Source organism: Toxoplasma gondii, chromosome IV, assembly GCF_000006565.2.
Source record: "Toxoplasma gondii ME49 chromosome IV, whole genome shotgun sequence".
In the NCBI taxonomy this organism is placed as follows: Eukaryota; Apicomplexa; class Conoidasida; order Eucoccidiorida; family Sarcocystidae; genus Toxoplasma; species Toxoplasma gondii.
The window spans coordinates 1036460-1050374 of NC_031471.1; the positions used below are offsets into that span (position 1 = coordinate 1036460).

The window sequence follows — 13915 nt, forward strand, 5'->3', positions numbered from 1 at the left end:
CTTGCATGTTTTTAGCCAACAGATGACGAATCCAAAATAGCAGTAGTGAGTGAATGGCACCCAATAAGTCAGTCTGAAAAAAGTATAACTGCTGTGTAGTCCAGGCTGTCAACGAAGGGAAAAGTAGATCCCTTGGCTGAAGAACACCAGTCTCTATCCAGAACAGGCTGCAGACCTACACCCGTATGACGCGCCAGAAAAAAAAACATAGACCATGGCCACTGATTCTTGTTGTGTTAACTCACCGTAGGCTCTCACCTCTCTACTACTTCACGAATCCCGGGTGCTGAAATAGAATACAATCCAGAATCACCAGCCTCTTATGCGTTGTGGGAATGACAGTCAAACGAAAAGCTACCGGTAGTTCTCCCTACAATCATGGAAGAATTTTCCACTTCAACGAACACTGCAGTTTGTGTTTTTCATCCTTTCCGTCACACGGATTGATTGGCGGTTAATTGTCCACGGCTCTCCATGAAGGGAAGGCGTGGACAGTCTACCAGTCACTCCGGCGCCCAAATTAACTTTCAGATGCGAGATCTATTCTGATTCTCTCCACCGCCGAAAACAATAGAATACTCGTAGCTCCACTTTGCCACTCCAGAAGAGTTACGATCACAAAAAAAGAAAATAACAGACGAAACGGACGCATCCTCCAGCGTCGCACTTGACGCCCAAAGGAGCACTACGCCTACAGTATTGCAATAATGCCTCTTAGGTGACAAGACCAGCCGGTGTTCTCTACCTAGAAAAAACATGCCGCTTTGAATCCTTAGGTTCCGTGGGTTCTCTGGACGCAGCGGCTATCCTTCAATTTTGTGCGTTCCTAACTTGAGGGACGATACGTTGTTGCCTCCGTTTGACTGGTGACGCGAGAAATCCTCTGTTGCAACGCCATCAGTGTACTGGTTTCCCTTTCCTGAAGTTGGTGCATCTGGAGATCTGAACATCGTCGGGAAAGGCTCCGCTGATTCCGGCAAATAGGCATGCGTCCAACTCGATCGAATGCTGCGTATAGCCCCTAGGATTTTCACTTTATATGTTACACACTCGAAGGCAGACGCTGTGGGCACTGTGCCAGCTTCTCCCTGGTGGGAGAGTTTTTGCTGGCATCGGCAAATGCCGGAACGTGTACTAAACTGAATGATTCCAACAATTCGTTGGTGCAAAAAAGCGTCAGAGTAATCAAACACAGTGTCGTCATGCCGAATGGTACGCCACTTGACCAGCAGTGACGCGTATTCACTATCTTAAATACGGGAGAGATGGATGTGGTTCTGTCTCACTAGTCTTCCCTCTCTTCTGAGTACCTTTACATTCCTTAAATCATAAACAGGAGCAAATCTTCCTTGAGCTACTCGACAGGCACTATAGATAGCGTGAACGCTCTTTTGATTTCCATGAAAGGAGTTACATATTAGATTATCTTCGCTCCCATGGTCTGTAGTAAGATAACATTAAAACGTATCCAGTGTAAAGTTTAAACACAATGCAGCTTAACATTTTAAAAAAGCCCCTCCCATGGTCTGTAGTAAGTTAACATTAAAATGTATCCAGTGTAAAGTTTAAATTCTTCAATCACGAGGAGTTCAGTTTGGTTGTTGTTGGAGCAGCCCATTGAATGAGAAAGAACGGACGTCACACACCTTGGTTTGCACTGCAGCATACCTTACAAAACACTGTTGCTCATAAAGCGGTTTTTCAAAACAGAGCCAATGTCGACCTGACCAGAACAACCGCATTATACAGTTCCCTTCCCGTGTTTGTCGGAAACAACGAGTCGCTAAAGTGCTAGAGAAAGCCAAAATCAGTACGACTTACCGTGTTATGTCCCTCTACTCATCTTGGACGGAAAATACTTCACTTACTGCAAACTTTAGCTGACATTCACCCGCTTTTTCGGATGAATAGTTCCCGTTCGACATATCTGGCACTTCGGCTTTTTTCTTTTGACGTTTTTGTGTCCTCTGGTAGGTACCCACAACATTCACTGTGCCAGAGACTCCGATGTTTGGACCTTTTTTAGTCACACTGCCTTTCTGGTCTGAGGCGAAACGAATGCAAAAAAGCAAAGCTTCATTTGGTACTCTTCATGAATGTAGGTACCCACATCAAACCGAAACTGGAGATGTGCCAGAGTAGGGAGGGTCTCAGTTTGTCGTGCGCGTGATCGTCGTTTTTTCAGTGGACTCGTCTCGGGCATCCCTGTAGCTGTTAAACATTCTGGTCTAAGTTCCAGAAGGAAGTTTTATTGGCAACAGGTGAGATGGCAGATTGTGTGTCGCAAATTCTTTTTCGCCAAAAATGTACAATGCACACAAGGAATGAAGAGATGTGTGGCAGGCGCGCCCCCAGGGATCCTTGGCAGCAACTCCACCACGCTGGATGGCTCTGGAGGCCTTAGAGGTAGAGTGACGACTTGCACAAAACAATTTTTGAGACCTCTTGGACTTTCGCGTGTGTCTGCAGTGTATTTATCTTGCGGTGGACGATGGGAAACATTATATGGTTTCAACCTCGGTTGGGATTCGGAGTGCCAACATGGACCTGTGTAGACCTCGTCGAGCTTGCACATTGCTCCGGAAGGTAGAGAGACCTCTCCGGAAGGTCCAGATAAACTCGCCCTGCACAGCGGAGCGAAATGGAGAAACGAACACCGTAGCACGAAGTACGACGGTACAACAAGGTTATTTCGTCATCCCGAACGGCCACAGCTACTACTTCACAGAACAAGATTATAAATAATCTTGGCTCGGGACACCCTTATGTAATAGCTTATGGCTGTTCGTGACGGGACCAACGATTATCATACTCGCTATAGTAGCGGGCCTATGTGACACGGAAAGTGTATGTGGCATGTGTGAGTGTCTTATCAGAGCTATTTGTTTTACACGTTCTTTTGCACCAAAAAACCAGCAGTGCTTATCGACATTTTCTGCAGCTGTAGTGAATGTAGTGACCACTCACGCGAAGCAAATTGTGTGACAACTTTTGATCTCGCCCCAGCGTCAAACCCGTGATAGTAGGCGTGAGATGCGAGTACTCGTAGCACATCACCAAATAACTGTTCATGGCCACGGAGTCGCCTGTACAAAATAAGTTTGGTTAACCTAAAAATACCCATTCGAGTGCTCTGCTCCCTGTAGGATGCATTTCCGAACCTGATGATATATCGTCGGGAGTTGAGGCAGTGTAAAGTTTACGAAGCAGCTCCCTAGGCAACAGAGGGGCGAATATGAATAGGCAGAGACCATCCTTGGTAGGCCCTTTACAGGGGCACCGCGGGTTGATTTCGAGGTACATGCCGTACGTAAAACCGAGATTGTGCAACTTTAATGTCTGTCCGTTGTTGGAGAAAGCCAAATTTGCCTACAGCAACCGTCGTCGTTTTCAAAACGCAGTGCTCCCGCTATCCACTAGCCCAGTGACTAGGTTTGGGCTGAAGGAACGGTTCTGCCGTCTAAGCTGTGAAGCCTACACAAACTGGTAACAAATCGCAACTTCCTTTGGTTTCATGAAGGGCCTCTGAGGTCTGACCAGATGCTTTTCCCTCCATCTGTTGTGCTGAAACCTCGAGAAAACTTGCTTCATTGCAGATGAAGTACAGGTTAGTCCTCTGTTTTCTACGTATTCGTCTATCAAACGGAAGGCACACGCCTTACCCAATCGAGTAAACCTTCTCATGTTAGCTCTACGAGCACCTTCGAAGTGCCGTGCCTTCTAACAAGGGGATTGCCGCAATCTTCACCCGTCAGCTATGCTTCCTTCTGAAGGAGGGAAAGGAAGAAAATATTTGTGAAGTGTGCCTCGCCATAAAATCGCGTGCATCTTTCGAGCGGCTTCACGCAGGCAGTGTACGCAAAGTCTAGATTATGTTGCTACACAAAACAAAACATTTCTCAGCGTTGGCGTCAATTGGGGGAGCGCGAAAAGTCGTTCACAGCGAGCGTGAGCGCGGCAAGTAGAAGTTTCTCTGGATTACTCTGACAAAGAACCTAGCGTTGAATGAAAGAAACCTGGTGTCGAATGAAAGGAACATGGTAAGTGGAGAGTCTTTGTTTATTCTTTCAATTCGATGGTGCACACAAGTTCATGCAATCCCCACCTGCTTACGAGGTCACCGCACTCAGCGGCAAAAGCTGTCAACATCGCGAAATGAAGCTTGTTGGACACTATATGTTGACGAAGACCTGTTCTTGAAGTAGCTTTTTTTTCACCGTCCGTTTACGGCACAAAATGCAGGCGGAATCCTTTTGGTCACTTTACCTAAGACGCCCTGAAGACACACACAAACTATTCTGAGAATCTCCCTAGAGTCTGTTCCTCGCTAGTGCGAAAAACGCCCGGCACTCAACCGGGTGTGCTGGAGGACATGAGCCCCATGCACGTTCACTCTGGAGCTTATTTGCAAATTACAGACGTGTAGAATACTAGACCAATCTACGTTTATTGCCTTATTGTGCACTACATTTTGGATGCCGCCTCGGCCTCAACGTTTGGACTCTTCCGCCCACCCTAGCGTAGCCTGGTTGCCCGCCAAGTCGTAAAGGTATTCTTTATCGAACGATACCATTCTTCTCACACGAAGGATAACGCCGAGACATGCTATCCGATTCTCGCTTTCTTTCTGTATTGACTCAAGAGTAATGAGTAGCAACCACTCTTTCTCTGTTTCCTCCTTAGATCTCGGCTCTTAGCTGACCCCGCGCCCGGGGCGCTCGTAGAGCCTTTCTGCGCGGACGCAGAGTTTTCACTTGCCCTTTTTTTCCTGCTTGTCTTGCCTGTTTCGCGCCTCCTTCGTGTGTGCTGTTTGGCCATTGGCAACCCATATTCACACCTTTCCTCGGAGAATGGCGTTTAGTTCTGCAGCCACTGAAGATCCCCCGAGTGGTGGCACACCAGGTCTAGATCGCTCTGGAAGCCGAGCAGGGCACCACCAAAATGCGTCGACACCGGGTGAAAAGCCTTCAGATTCTTCCCGCGAAGAAGGGGGAGCTTCGTCCTCGTCTCGTCGAGATTCAATTGGAATCAAGCGGAGCAATCCCTCTCCGTCTCATTCTCGCCGACCTTCAACTGCTTCACGAGAGTCCTCGGCTTCGTCTTTCCTCTCGTCGTCCACTGTCCTGCCCAAGAAGCGAGACGCCGATGAGGCGGAGGGAGGGAGCTCTCCACAAGTTTCTCTCCTCTCTGACCGGAAGCCTGAGGACGAAGACTCGGCGAATTCTCGCAGTTCCAGCTTCTTCCGGTGTCCCGGCTCTCCTGCCGGCCTAGACGACTGGGCAACTACACAAACTGGTGTGCCAGGACAACGGAAGCAGACTCGGAGGGGGTCAGTGAACCGAGAGAAGAGCACCAGCGGGCGAGAAGGTGAACGGATTGCTTCCGGTCAGTCTTCCCGTGGCCGCCGAGTGAGCTTGGGAGTGAACATTTTTGATGGTCCTGTCGGCGGCAAAAGTGGAAGTCGAAGATCATCCCTGACAAATCCGCAAAACAAGCTTCTTCTATCTCGAGAGGAAGATGGAGGGGGAAGAGACAGCACTCAGATTAGGCCTTCTGGCACCGGGTCGCCGACAACCGGCAGCCGCCGCACGTCTCTTCAGCTTCAACAACAGAAACAACAGCTTCTTCAGCTCCAGCAGCAACGCGAAGAGAGGGAACGGGAGAAGAATTTACTCGTGCAGAAGCTGAAGGCGATGAAGGAGAAAGGCGGGGAAAGCGCCGGGGCGGAACGAGGAAATGGAGTGGCGGAAGGAAGCGAAGAGGCCAATATGGAAAACGAACTATCTAGAGAGCAGAGGGACACCACTGAGGACACAAAGACAAGTGACGAGGGCAAGTGGCGGAGCAGTGAGACTGCAGAGATCGGAAAGGATGGAGAGACACAAAACACAGAGCCTGCAAATCGACCACCGGAAGTCGCCGACTGCCAGAAATTCGAGTGGGAATTGACCCCTCAGGCAATACCCTATCATCAACAAGGTACACGACAAACGGTGCACGCTCCAACTGTGTAGGGAGACGGAACCTGGAAGCAGATGCAGAATGGAAAATTGTGTGCCCATTAAGATTTCTGATTCTTCTCGTCCTGCCGCTTCGTCTGCGTCCGGGTCTTTCTCTTCCTTCACCTTGTCTTCATTCGCCTTCTTCTCCTCTCCCCGTCGACCGGAAGGCGCGTTCAGCTGCGTTCGTGCTCGCAAGTGTGTTCGTCCAAAACGTCCGGATGCTTGTTTTTGTCCCCGAAGCGACACTCTTTCCAATTAGAGAACACGGAGGGGAGAAAACAATGGAAACCCTGTGTCACGGATTTGGCGCCGACACCGAGCACCACACAGCGACGAGTTCCACTCGACCACCGATTTCCACAGCCGTCCACACACCTCACTCTCCATTTCTTGGCTTCACTACCACAGTGACGATCGTCTATAAAGACGGCCAGTGTGAGTTCGTGTGTCTGGGACCATCTGCTTCGCACCATGCAAGTGCCTGTATCCTATTGTGCGTATGCATCAGTGCAAGTGGGGGTGTGTAGACCTGCGGACAGGCGTACAGGCTTGGTTGTGGAGTTCGAACATATGGTCGCCTGTGAGTGTGTGTCGTCGCATCGGACGCTTTTAAAGGGAAGTTTGCCACCAGTTTGCATTCGAATAACCCATTCGAAAGGAGCCTCGCTTCCTTTCCACGAGACCTCGCCTGCACATGGACAGATCCACCACCTGCAAAGGCCCTTAGAGGCTCTTAATGGCGTTCCTTTGGTTTTCGGATTTGTCTTGTTCCCATGCAAACGGAGTGCTGTTACGTGTGCTCTGCAGGACATGCAAACACATTTCTGTCCCTTGTGTCTCGTAGGAAATCCTTTGTTTGACAGTCCTGCAGAGCTCGACGCCCGACGCCAGTTAAGGGAGCACCCGGCGATTCAGAATGTCCTCGCGGAAATTTGGCAGGTGTTCCAGAAGGACAAAAACGACTGTATTTCTCGACATGAGTACACGAATGTAGGACAACGCACGTACGTAGCGTTGTGTCCTCTTACCGAGTGGGAGGCTGGCCTTATCGGAAGAGTTTCACGGTCTCACTACAGGCGTTGTCTCCGTTCCTGTCTGGGCGATTGTCTTTTTTCCAGGTCTTGATGAGGATTTGCTTGGTTCTTCTCCCCACACTTTCGACCGAGAGCGCGCTGGCAATCATCGACAACGACTGGAGACGAGACTCCCACGGAAGTCCGTCCCTGACTTTCAACTTGTTCCGCGACGCGTTCTTCGAGTTAGCAGATTTGTGGACCCCCGTGGTTGACGGGGAAGCCTACGCGACGTTTTTGTCGAAGCTCTTTAAACGTATAACAGTTCAACAAATCACGCGAAGGGACTCCGTGGAAAAGATTCGAGTTGTTCCTAGAATCGTCGTTCGCTTCCGAACCAAGAAAGCCGTAGGGCCGCACTCGCCACAGAGCTGTCTATCTCAAGACTTTCTGCCCTCTTCTCGATGCGCTAACTTACGCACCTCCCCACTGAATGCACGCATATATATATATATATATATGTTAAACAACTTATGTTATGCCACAACGATGTGTGTCCAAGTCTGGTGCGACGCTGTCGCTATCGCGCTATGACACCATAACCACGTTCCGGAGCTGCGAATAAGAGTGCCATCCGTTTCGAGAGATCTCCGTTTGCCAACTGTCCCCTTCGCCGATTTCCCCTCTTTCACGGGCAACACCCGCCGGACACACGGTGTCGACTCACCGAGAAGCCACATGCCGCCCGTGCAGAAGAAAGTGAGGGAAAAAGGCCCGGAGATGCGAGACCGTAGACAGACCTAAGCTGCTTGTCAAACGTCGTGGTCCGCCGAGAGACTCGAATCTGGCATCTCGAGGCTGCGCTGCCCTCTTCATGCGCGACAAAAACCTACTGCATTACGTCTCTGTCTGTCTGGGTGTCGACCTTCGTGCTCCGTCTAGCCGTCGTCGATCCAAGAGTCTCCGCCTTCGTCGAACAGGACCGTTGTCTCGCTCGTCAGACGCCCGACAGACGAGCCTCGCATGACTGCTGAGTGGACCCACGAGGAAGCGAAGGAGCTTCAAGAAGCGATTGAACAAGGCGCGTCCGAGGCAGATGCACTCGCCTTCGAGGAAGACGTCGTCCACTCGCCGCTTCCTTTGCTCCTTCCTGACACGCTGGCAATTCAGACTGTGTGGGCAGAGAAAGAAGAAATTGCCCCCCTCGGTGCTGCGGCACAAGCCATGGTCGACTCCGTTTTGCGGCAGTCTGTGCTGCGATCCCGCGAGGAAGACGAGCAGAACGGACAGGCGGAAAAGGAGAGAGAAGACCGAGACAGAAAACAGGAAGGAGAAGCGCAGAGAAAGCAACCACGTGCGGCTGTCTATCATCGCGCGGTTTCTGGACCTCCGACAGGCGAATGCGGCTGGCCCTTCGCTCGACGAATGCGGGACGGTGCAGACTACAGGCGCGTCCTCCAAAACAAGTGGGCCGGAGTGGAGGAGAATCAGAAGACAGACGAACGCATAGAAAGAGTAGCGGTGGCGGACAGAGAAGGCGGCGAAGAGCCAGACAGAGATAATGAGAAGGAATTGGGAGACACAGGCGGCGACGACACAGACAGCGGAGATCGAGAAAGAGACGCCAGAGAAGATGGAAACAGAGACGACAAAGGCGGCGAGGAAGGAGAGAAAGGCGATCTGGGGAGGCAGGGGGAGAGCCAGAAAACATGGAATGCCGGAACCGTCGAGAGGGGCGCCTCCGCGACACCTGAAGCCTTTGGTTGGCCACTGAGGAATTCCTCGTACTTCCAGTCTCCTGAAGAAATGAGGGACCCCCTGAACGTGGCGCACGAGAGAAGCAAACTGAGGAGAGGGAGGGGAAACGTTCAACGACCCTCACACGCGCTCGCTCTCACCGTCAGTCTGGGCGCAGTGCCGAAGGTTGTTGTCGTCGATGGAGAAGCTGCGCTGTCGAATCAAACGTCGAACGGAGATGCATTTGTAATTACGACTCCAGATGACGGACTCTTCGAGGCGTTGGAGGCGAAGGAAGGCGAGAGAGCGGGAGGAGCTGGCGATGACGCCGGCGGCCAAAGCACACGGACCCCACGGATTTTGTTTCGGTCCCAAAGTGATCCCCTTCTGTTGGGCGAAGAGAGAGGAAGCAAAGTTTTCAACTGGCTGGCTGAGGGTTCGCTGCTTTTGGAGGCGGCTGGTTCTGTAGCGAGAAGAACAGCCGAGTCCCTCAAAAGTAAGGAGGAGCTTGGAAAGGGAGAGGGAGCACGTGGAGCCGACAAGGTGCGACGCGAGAAAGGTGTATGTAGTGAAGGAAAAAGAGGGAAACGAGGCACAAACTATGTAGAAAGAAGCGAAGACGAAACCTAATAGAGACGGGAAGAAGGAGTTAACTGAGCAGAATTTGCCACCTGGCAAGGTGCCACACGGACGGTGGAGTCGAGAGGTGCGCGTACAGGAGAAGGTGAAGCAAAAGGAGAAGAAGGACAGAGAACTGGGGAGGAACGACAGAGGCGGCAGGAAGGAAGAAGACAGGGAAGCGGACACGGCGCAAGGTGCATATATATGGAAGAGGCTTAAAAGAGTAGAAGACACGGGAGACAAAGAAAATAATAGAGGGGAGAAGCCGACCCGAGGAGGTGACGGAGAACAGGAAGAAGATTGAGAAACTGACACAGAGGAAAGCGAAAGACGAGTGAGCTGCGAAACCGAGGAGGCGCGAGTATTGAAACAAGAAGCACACGACCAACTTCGTCCCCGTGTAGCCCTATGTTGACACGTCATCACGCGCCTCGCTCGTCTCGATACTTGGCTTCTGCAGCTCCGCCGCTGCCTCCTGCACCTTCTCTCTCGTGTTGCTGTTCTTTCGCTGTCTTCTTTGGCTTGTCGGTTTCTACCTCTGCCATTCATTTGCATCTTAAACTTTCTTGTGAGCTCCCTGACCTCTTCCGTTTCTCCCGTCTTTTCTCCTTCAGCTCTCGTTTCCCTGGTGACGTGCTCCGCGACGCCTCGAAGCGCCGCCACTCTGTCGAGCAAAGGCGGTACGTTCCAGAGGAAGAAGGGATCGGAAACATGGCAAGACTTGCCGAGAGACACAGAGGAAAAGAAGGAACACTCAGCGACCTTTCGACGCCGGAAGCAAGAAAGGGTACCATCTGATCGGAGGCGAGCAGAACGGCCAGAGGCTATTTAGGAACAGGCGAACCCTCGTGTACACGAAAACGCACATCGAACGGTTCCTTTCTTCCTGTCTCTGAGAGTCACCGTTGCGGATTTTTCCTTGTCCTCCGCCCTCGGCGGATCTCTCAGAGGGCAGCGCTACGAGTGGCGGGTGGACTCCTCTGGGCTGATGGGAGGAGACTCGGCTTCTCCTCTCTGTCTCTGTTTGCTTGGCCGTTCTAAGCCAGATACTTTTGAGGCGTTCACGACTCAACATGCCCGCGTCCAGAGCACGGCTCCGCTCGTAGACTTCCTTTTTTCGACGGGTCCGTTTGTCTCAGGAACTGCGAGAGGAGGTGAGAGAAGGACGGGAGAACCCCCTTCTTCCTCGCCTCCGCTTACACCTCCTCCTGAAGATCCCTCAGGGCCGCCGTACGTACACGAGGCTCTCTCTGCCTCAGATGCGGGTCCAGGTCTCCTCGAGAGAGACATGGTGAATCTCGCCATCACACCGAAACAAGCCATTGTGGTCGCAGGACCGGGGATTCCCGGTAAGAAACGCATTCAAGTGCGTTGAGACTTCGCGAAAAAATCAAACTTTGCCTGGAGACGAATCCACCTGTATGTGGACCTACATGCATGCAAATATAGCTCTCTACTTAGAGGCATGTGTTTGGAGGCGTCCTCGTGCATGTTTTTCTCAACATGTTGGGGAAAAAGGCAATGGGTGAGATAGTGAGAAATAGACTCGTGAAAATGGAGACTCACAACCAGAGTGGAGACAAACAACTAAACAACTAGATCACGCGGCGGTGCATTGCGTTTCGGTATTCCTTCTACTCGTCTGTCTGTGCAGAAGAAGTCGATACGCGGACCAAAAATGCTGTGACACTGCAGTGGCTCTGATGCTTTCTGTTTGCGTCGACAGAAAAGAGCAACCTAGCGTACAAATTGGCACGGAAACTCGGCCTGGAGTGGCTGCAACCAGAGTATTTGCTGCAGAGTCTTGGTCGGCTGTCCAGGCAGCTTCTTTCTCCTCTCGCGAAAAGGTCCGTGACAGATGTTCTCGCTTCTTCTCGAAATGACAAAGAACTTTCCGGCTGGTTTCTCACAGACCGCTTCTTGCTTCCCCTTGTGGGCCTTCACCCGCCTGTGTCGCGGGGAAACAGGCCTTCAAGAGAAGAACGGGGAGAAAGGACAGAAGAAAGAGCTCGAAACGAAGGGAAGAAGTGACACTCGTATTTCCGACGCTTTTCATAGAGAACTTATTTGCAATTCGTTACTGACCTACGCCAGTGTCTTCTCCACTTGTGCTGTCCGTCGCTGGATGCGTCAGCATCTGCTCAGCCTGTCCCTTCTGTTTTTTTTTCTTCTTCGTTTCGCTTCTCGTTCGTTTCCCGGTGCGTGTGCCGCGTCCACCGTGGGGTGCTCGGAAGCCTCGCAGCCAATGAGAGAGAGGCCGAGACGCGGCAGTGCCGTTCCCTCTTCCTCTTGAGTTGTTCTCTCATGGTCCTTCCGACTCTCTTCTGAACTTTGACTGTAGGCAAAAAACGCAGTGTGGACCCCTGATTCGCGTTTGCGTGAGCGACCTGAATTTGCTGCGATTCAGACTGCTTCGTCAGCTGCAGACCGGGAAAACAGTCTCAACGTCTGACTCTCTCCGCCTCGCTTCCGAGTTCATGGCGAGCAGGCGGGCGAGAGCGGCCGGCTACGTCCTTGAACTGCCGAGCGATAGTCCGCGGGTGAGATCAACTGGGAAGGCGCTACGCTCGGCCTGGGATAAGGAAAGATTAAGAGACAAGATGAAACGCTTTTAGCTGTCTCAAGCAGTTCAGTGGAGGGGTGCAATCATAAGGAACTTGATTGTCTAAAGGAGGGGAGACTCGATGAAGCGAAAGAAAAGGAGACGAGTCCAGACAATGGCATCTGGGAGAGAAGGGAACCGACTTCTGGCGAGCAAAACGAAGAAGCAGCGGAAAAGAAGGAATGATAGAGCCGTGCAGAACACGGAAGATGAGGAAATACCCATGAGGCGGAAGGAAGGCGAGAGAAGGAAAACAAGAAGAAAGAAAACAGAGGAAGGAAACACGACGAGGGAGAAACGAACCGCTGAATGTATCAACTCTCCTCGTTTCGTCTCGCCTTCACCTTGTATAACAGGCAATCGAGCGTTTTCTGAAAGCGACGAAGGAGGTCTCAGGAAAGCTGGCCATTAACTGGGGAGAGTTTCTCGCGCGCCAGGCACTCGAGGGCATCCGCGAGGCAGAGGAGGGAGAATGGGAGGAAGAAGAGAAGAAAAAGGAAGACGCGAGGCAAAGTGAAGAACAGAACATGGAAGGAACAGTAGCAGGACGAGAGGACGAGGAAGTGAAGAACAGGGGGTCGAGTCGGAGAGAGAGTTGTGGGGAAGAAGCGATGCAGGAGGAAGAGCGGACCGATTTTTTCCTGGAAGAATCATGGCGAGAGACAGGGGACGAAAGAGAAGAGAAGGCCGGGCTCGAGGATGTGAACGGATTTGCTGGAAATGAGAAAGGGGGCGAAAGAGGGATCAGCGAGCGCGATCACAATTCCGGTCCCTGGACGGGTGAAGAACATGAGAAAGCCGAGGCCGCAGAAAACAGAGGGGGAGGGCCAGTGTCGAGGCATCCAGAGGACGCGACATCACAGGACGAAAACCAAAGAGACAAGGATGCTCTGCCGAATTCGAATGGCCAAGGAGAAACGAAGGACGGACGAAAGACTGGAGGCTCTCAGAACGGATTGAAGCAGGGCGACGCCCCAGAGACGGAAGCCGGAGACGGTATCTCTTCCTCCAAGAACACAGAAAAGGAAGGAGGCTATCAACTGCCTAGAGAACAGAAGAGCACGACAGAGGATGAAGCCGACGCAGACGCAACCTCCTCTGCGGGAACGAACAAACAACCGAGTGAAGACGAGTCGCGGAGTCGAGACCCGGACGAGCAGAGCCAGGAAGAGGGAGAGAAGGACGCAAAAGATGGCACATCAGCGGCATTCGCGGAAGGGCAATGCGACGAAGCACACGCAGAGAAAAACGAAGAAACAGCACCCGATATGGGTGAGGAAGAGCTAGGGGGTCTAAAGCCTCAACAAGAAGGACGCCTGCCCTCTGCTTCCCTGCTTGGAGACGAGGGAGAAGAAGAGGAGGCAGACCAAAAACGGACTCTGCCCGCGTCTGAAGAGGGACCAGAAGACGGGGAGACACGAGAGGAGAGAGAAGGAGAAGAACATCTCGAAGGAGGAGAGAACGCAGGAGAAGAAGAGAGAGAGGAAGGAGAGAGGGAGGAAGAAGAGAGAGAGGAAGAAGAGAGAGCGGAAGAAGAGAGAGAGGAAGAAGAGAGAGCGGAAGAAGAGAGAGCGGAAGAAGAGAGAGCGGAAGAAGAGGGAGAGGAAGGAGAGAGGGAGGAAGGAGAGAGGGAGGAAGGAGAGGGAAGAGGCGAGGACGAGAGTGACGAAGGGGAGGATGAGGGGGAACATGAAGAAGTTGACGAAAAACAAGAAGCACAAGAGGCGTTGGAGAAAGCTCTGCAAGCAGGCGAAAAGATGCCGAATCCGCTTATGGATGTGTATCCGAGAGAGGTGGTTCTCGTACAAGTCGAATCCGAAGATGCGGATGCCATCGCGAAATCGTTTGGGTAAGCGTTCAGCTCTTCTTTTCGTCACGCGTCTTGATTCTCTCGTTCCTTACTCACAGCTTGTCTCCAAGTCGCAGCTCTGGCGACGTTC

At 51.9% G+C, this 13915-nt stretch overlaps 1 protein-coding gene across 1 annotated transcript; it reads left to right on the forward strand.

The window, feature by feature from the left end:
* Positions 1–4850: 4850 nt before the first annotated feature.
* On the forward strand, positions 4851–13828 carry TGME49_319312 (hypothetical protein; the record flags this gene model as incomplete). Its single annotated transcript, XM_018782946.1, has 9 exons — positions 4851–5979; positions 6847–6992; positions 7121–7423; positions 7958–9248; positions 9988–10053; positions 10513–10722; positions 11100–11220; positions 11781–11913; positions 12332–13828. 9 exons carry the CDS (start codon positions 4851–4853, stop codon positions 13826–13828), a joined length of 4896 nt encoding a protein of 1631 aa, XP_018638019.1.
* Between the last annotated feature and the right edge of the window lie 87 nt (positions 13829–13915).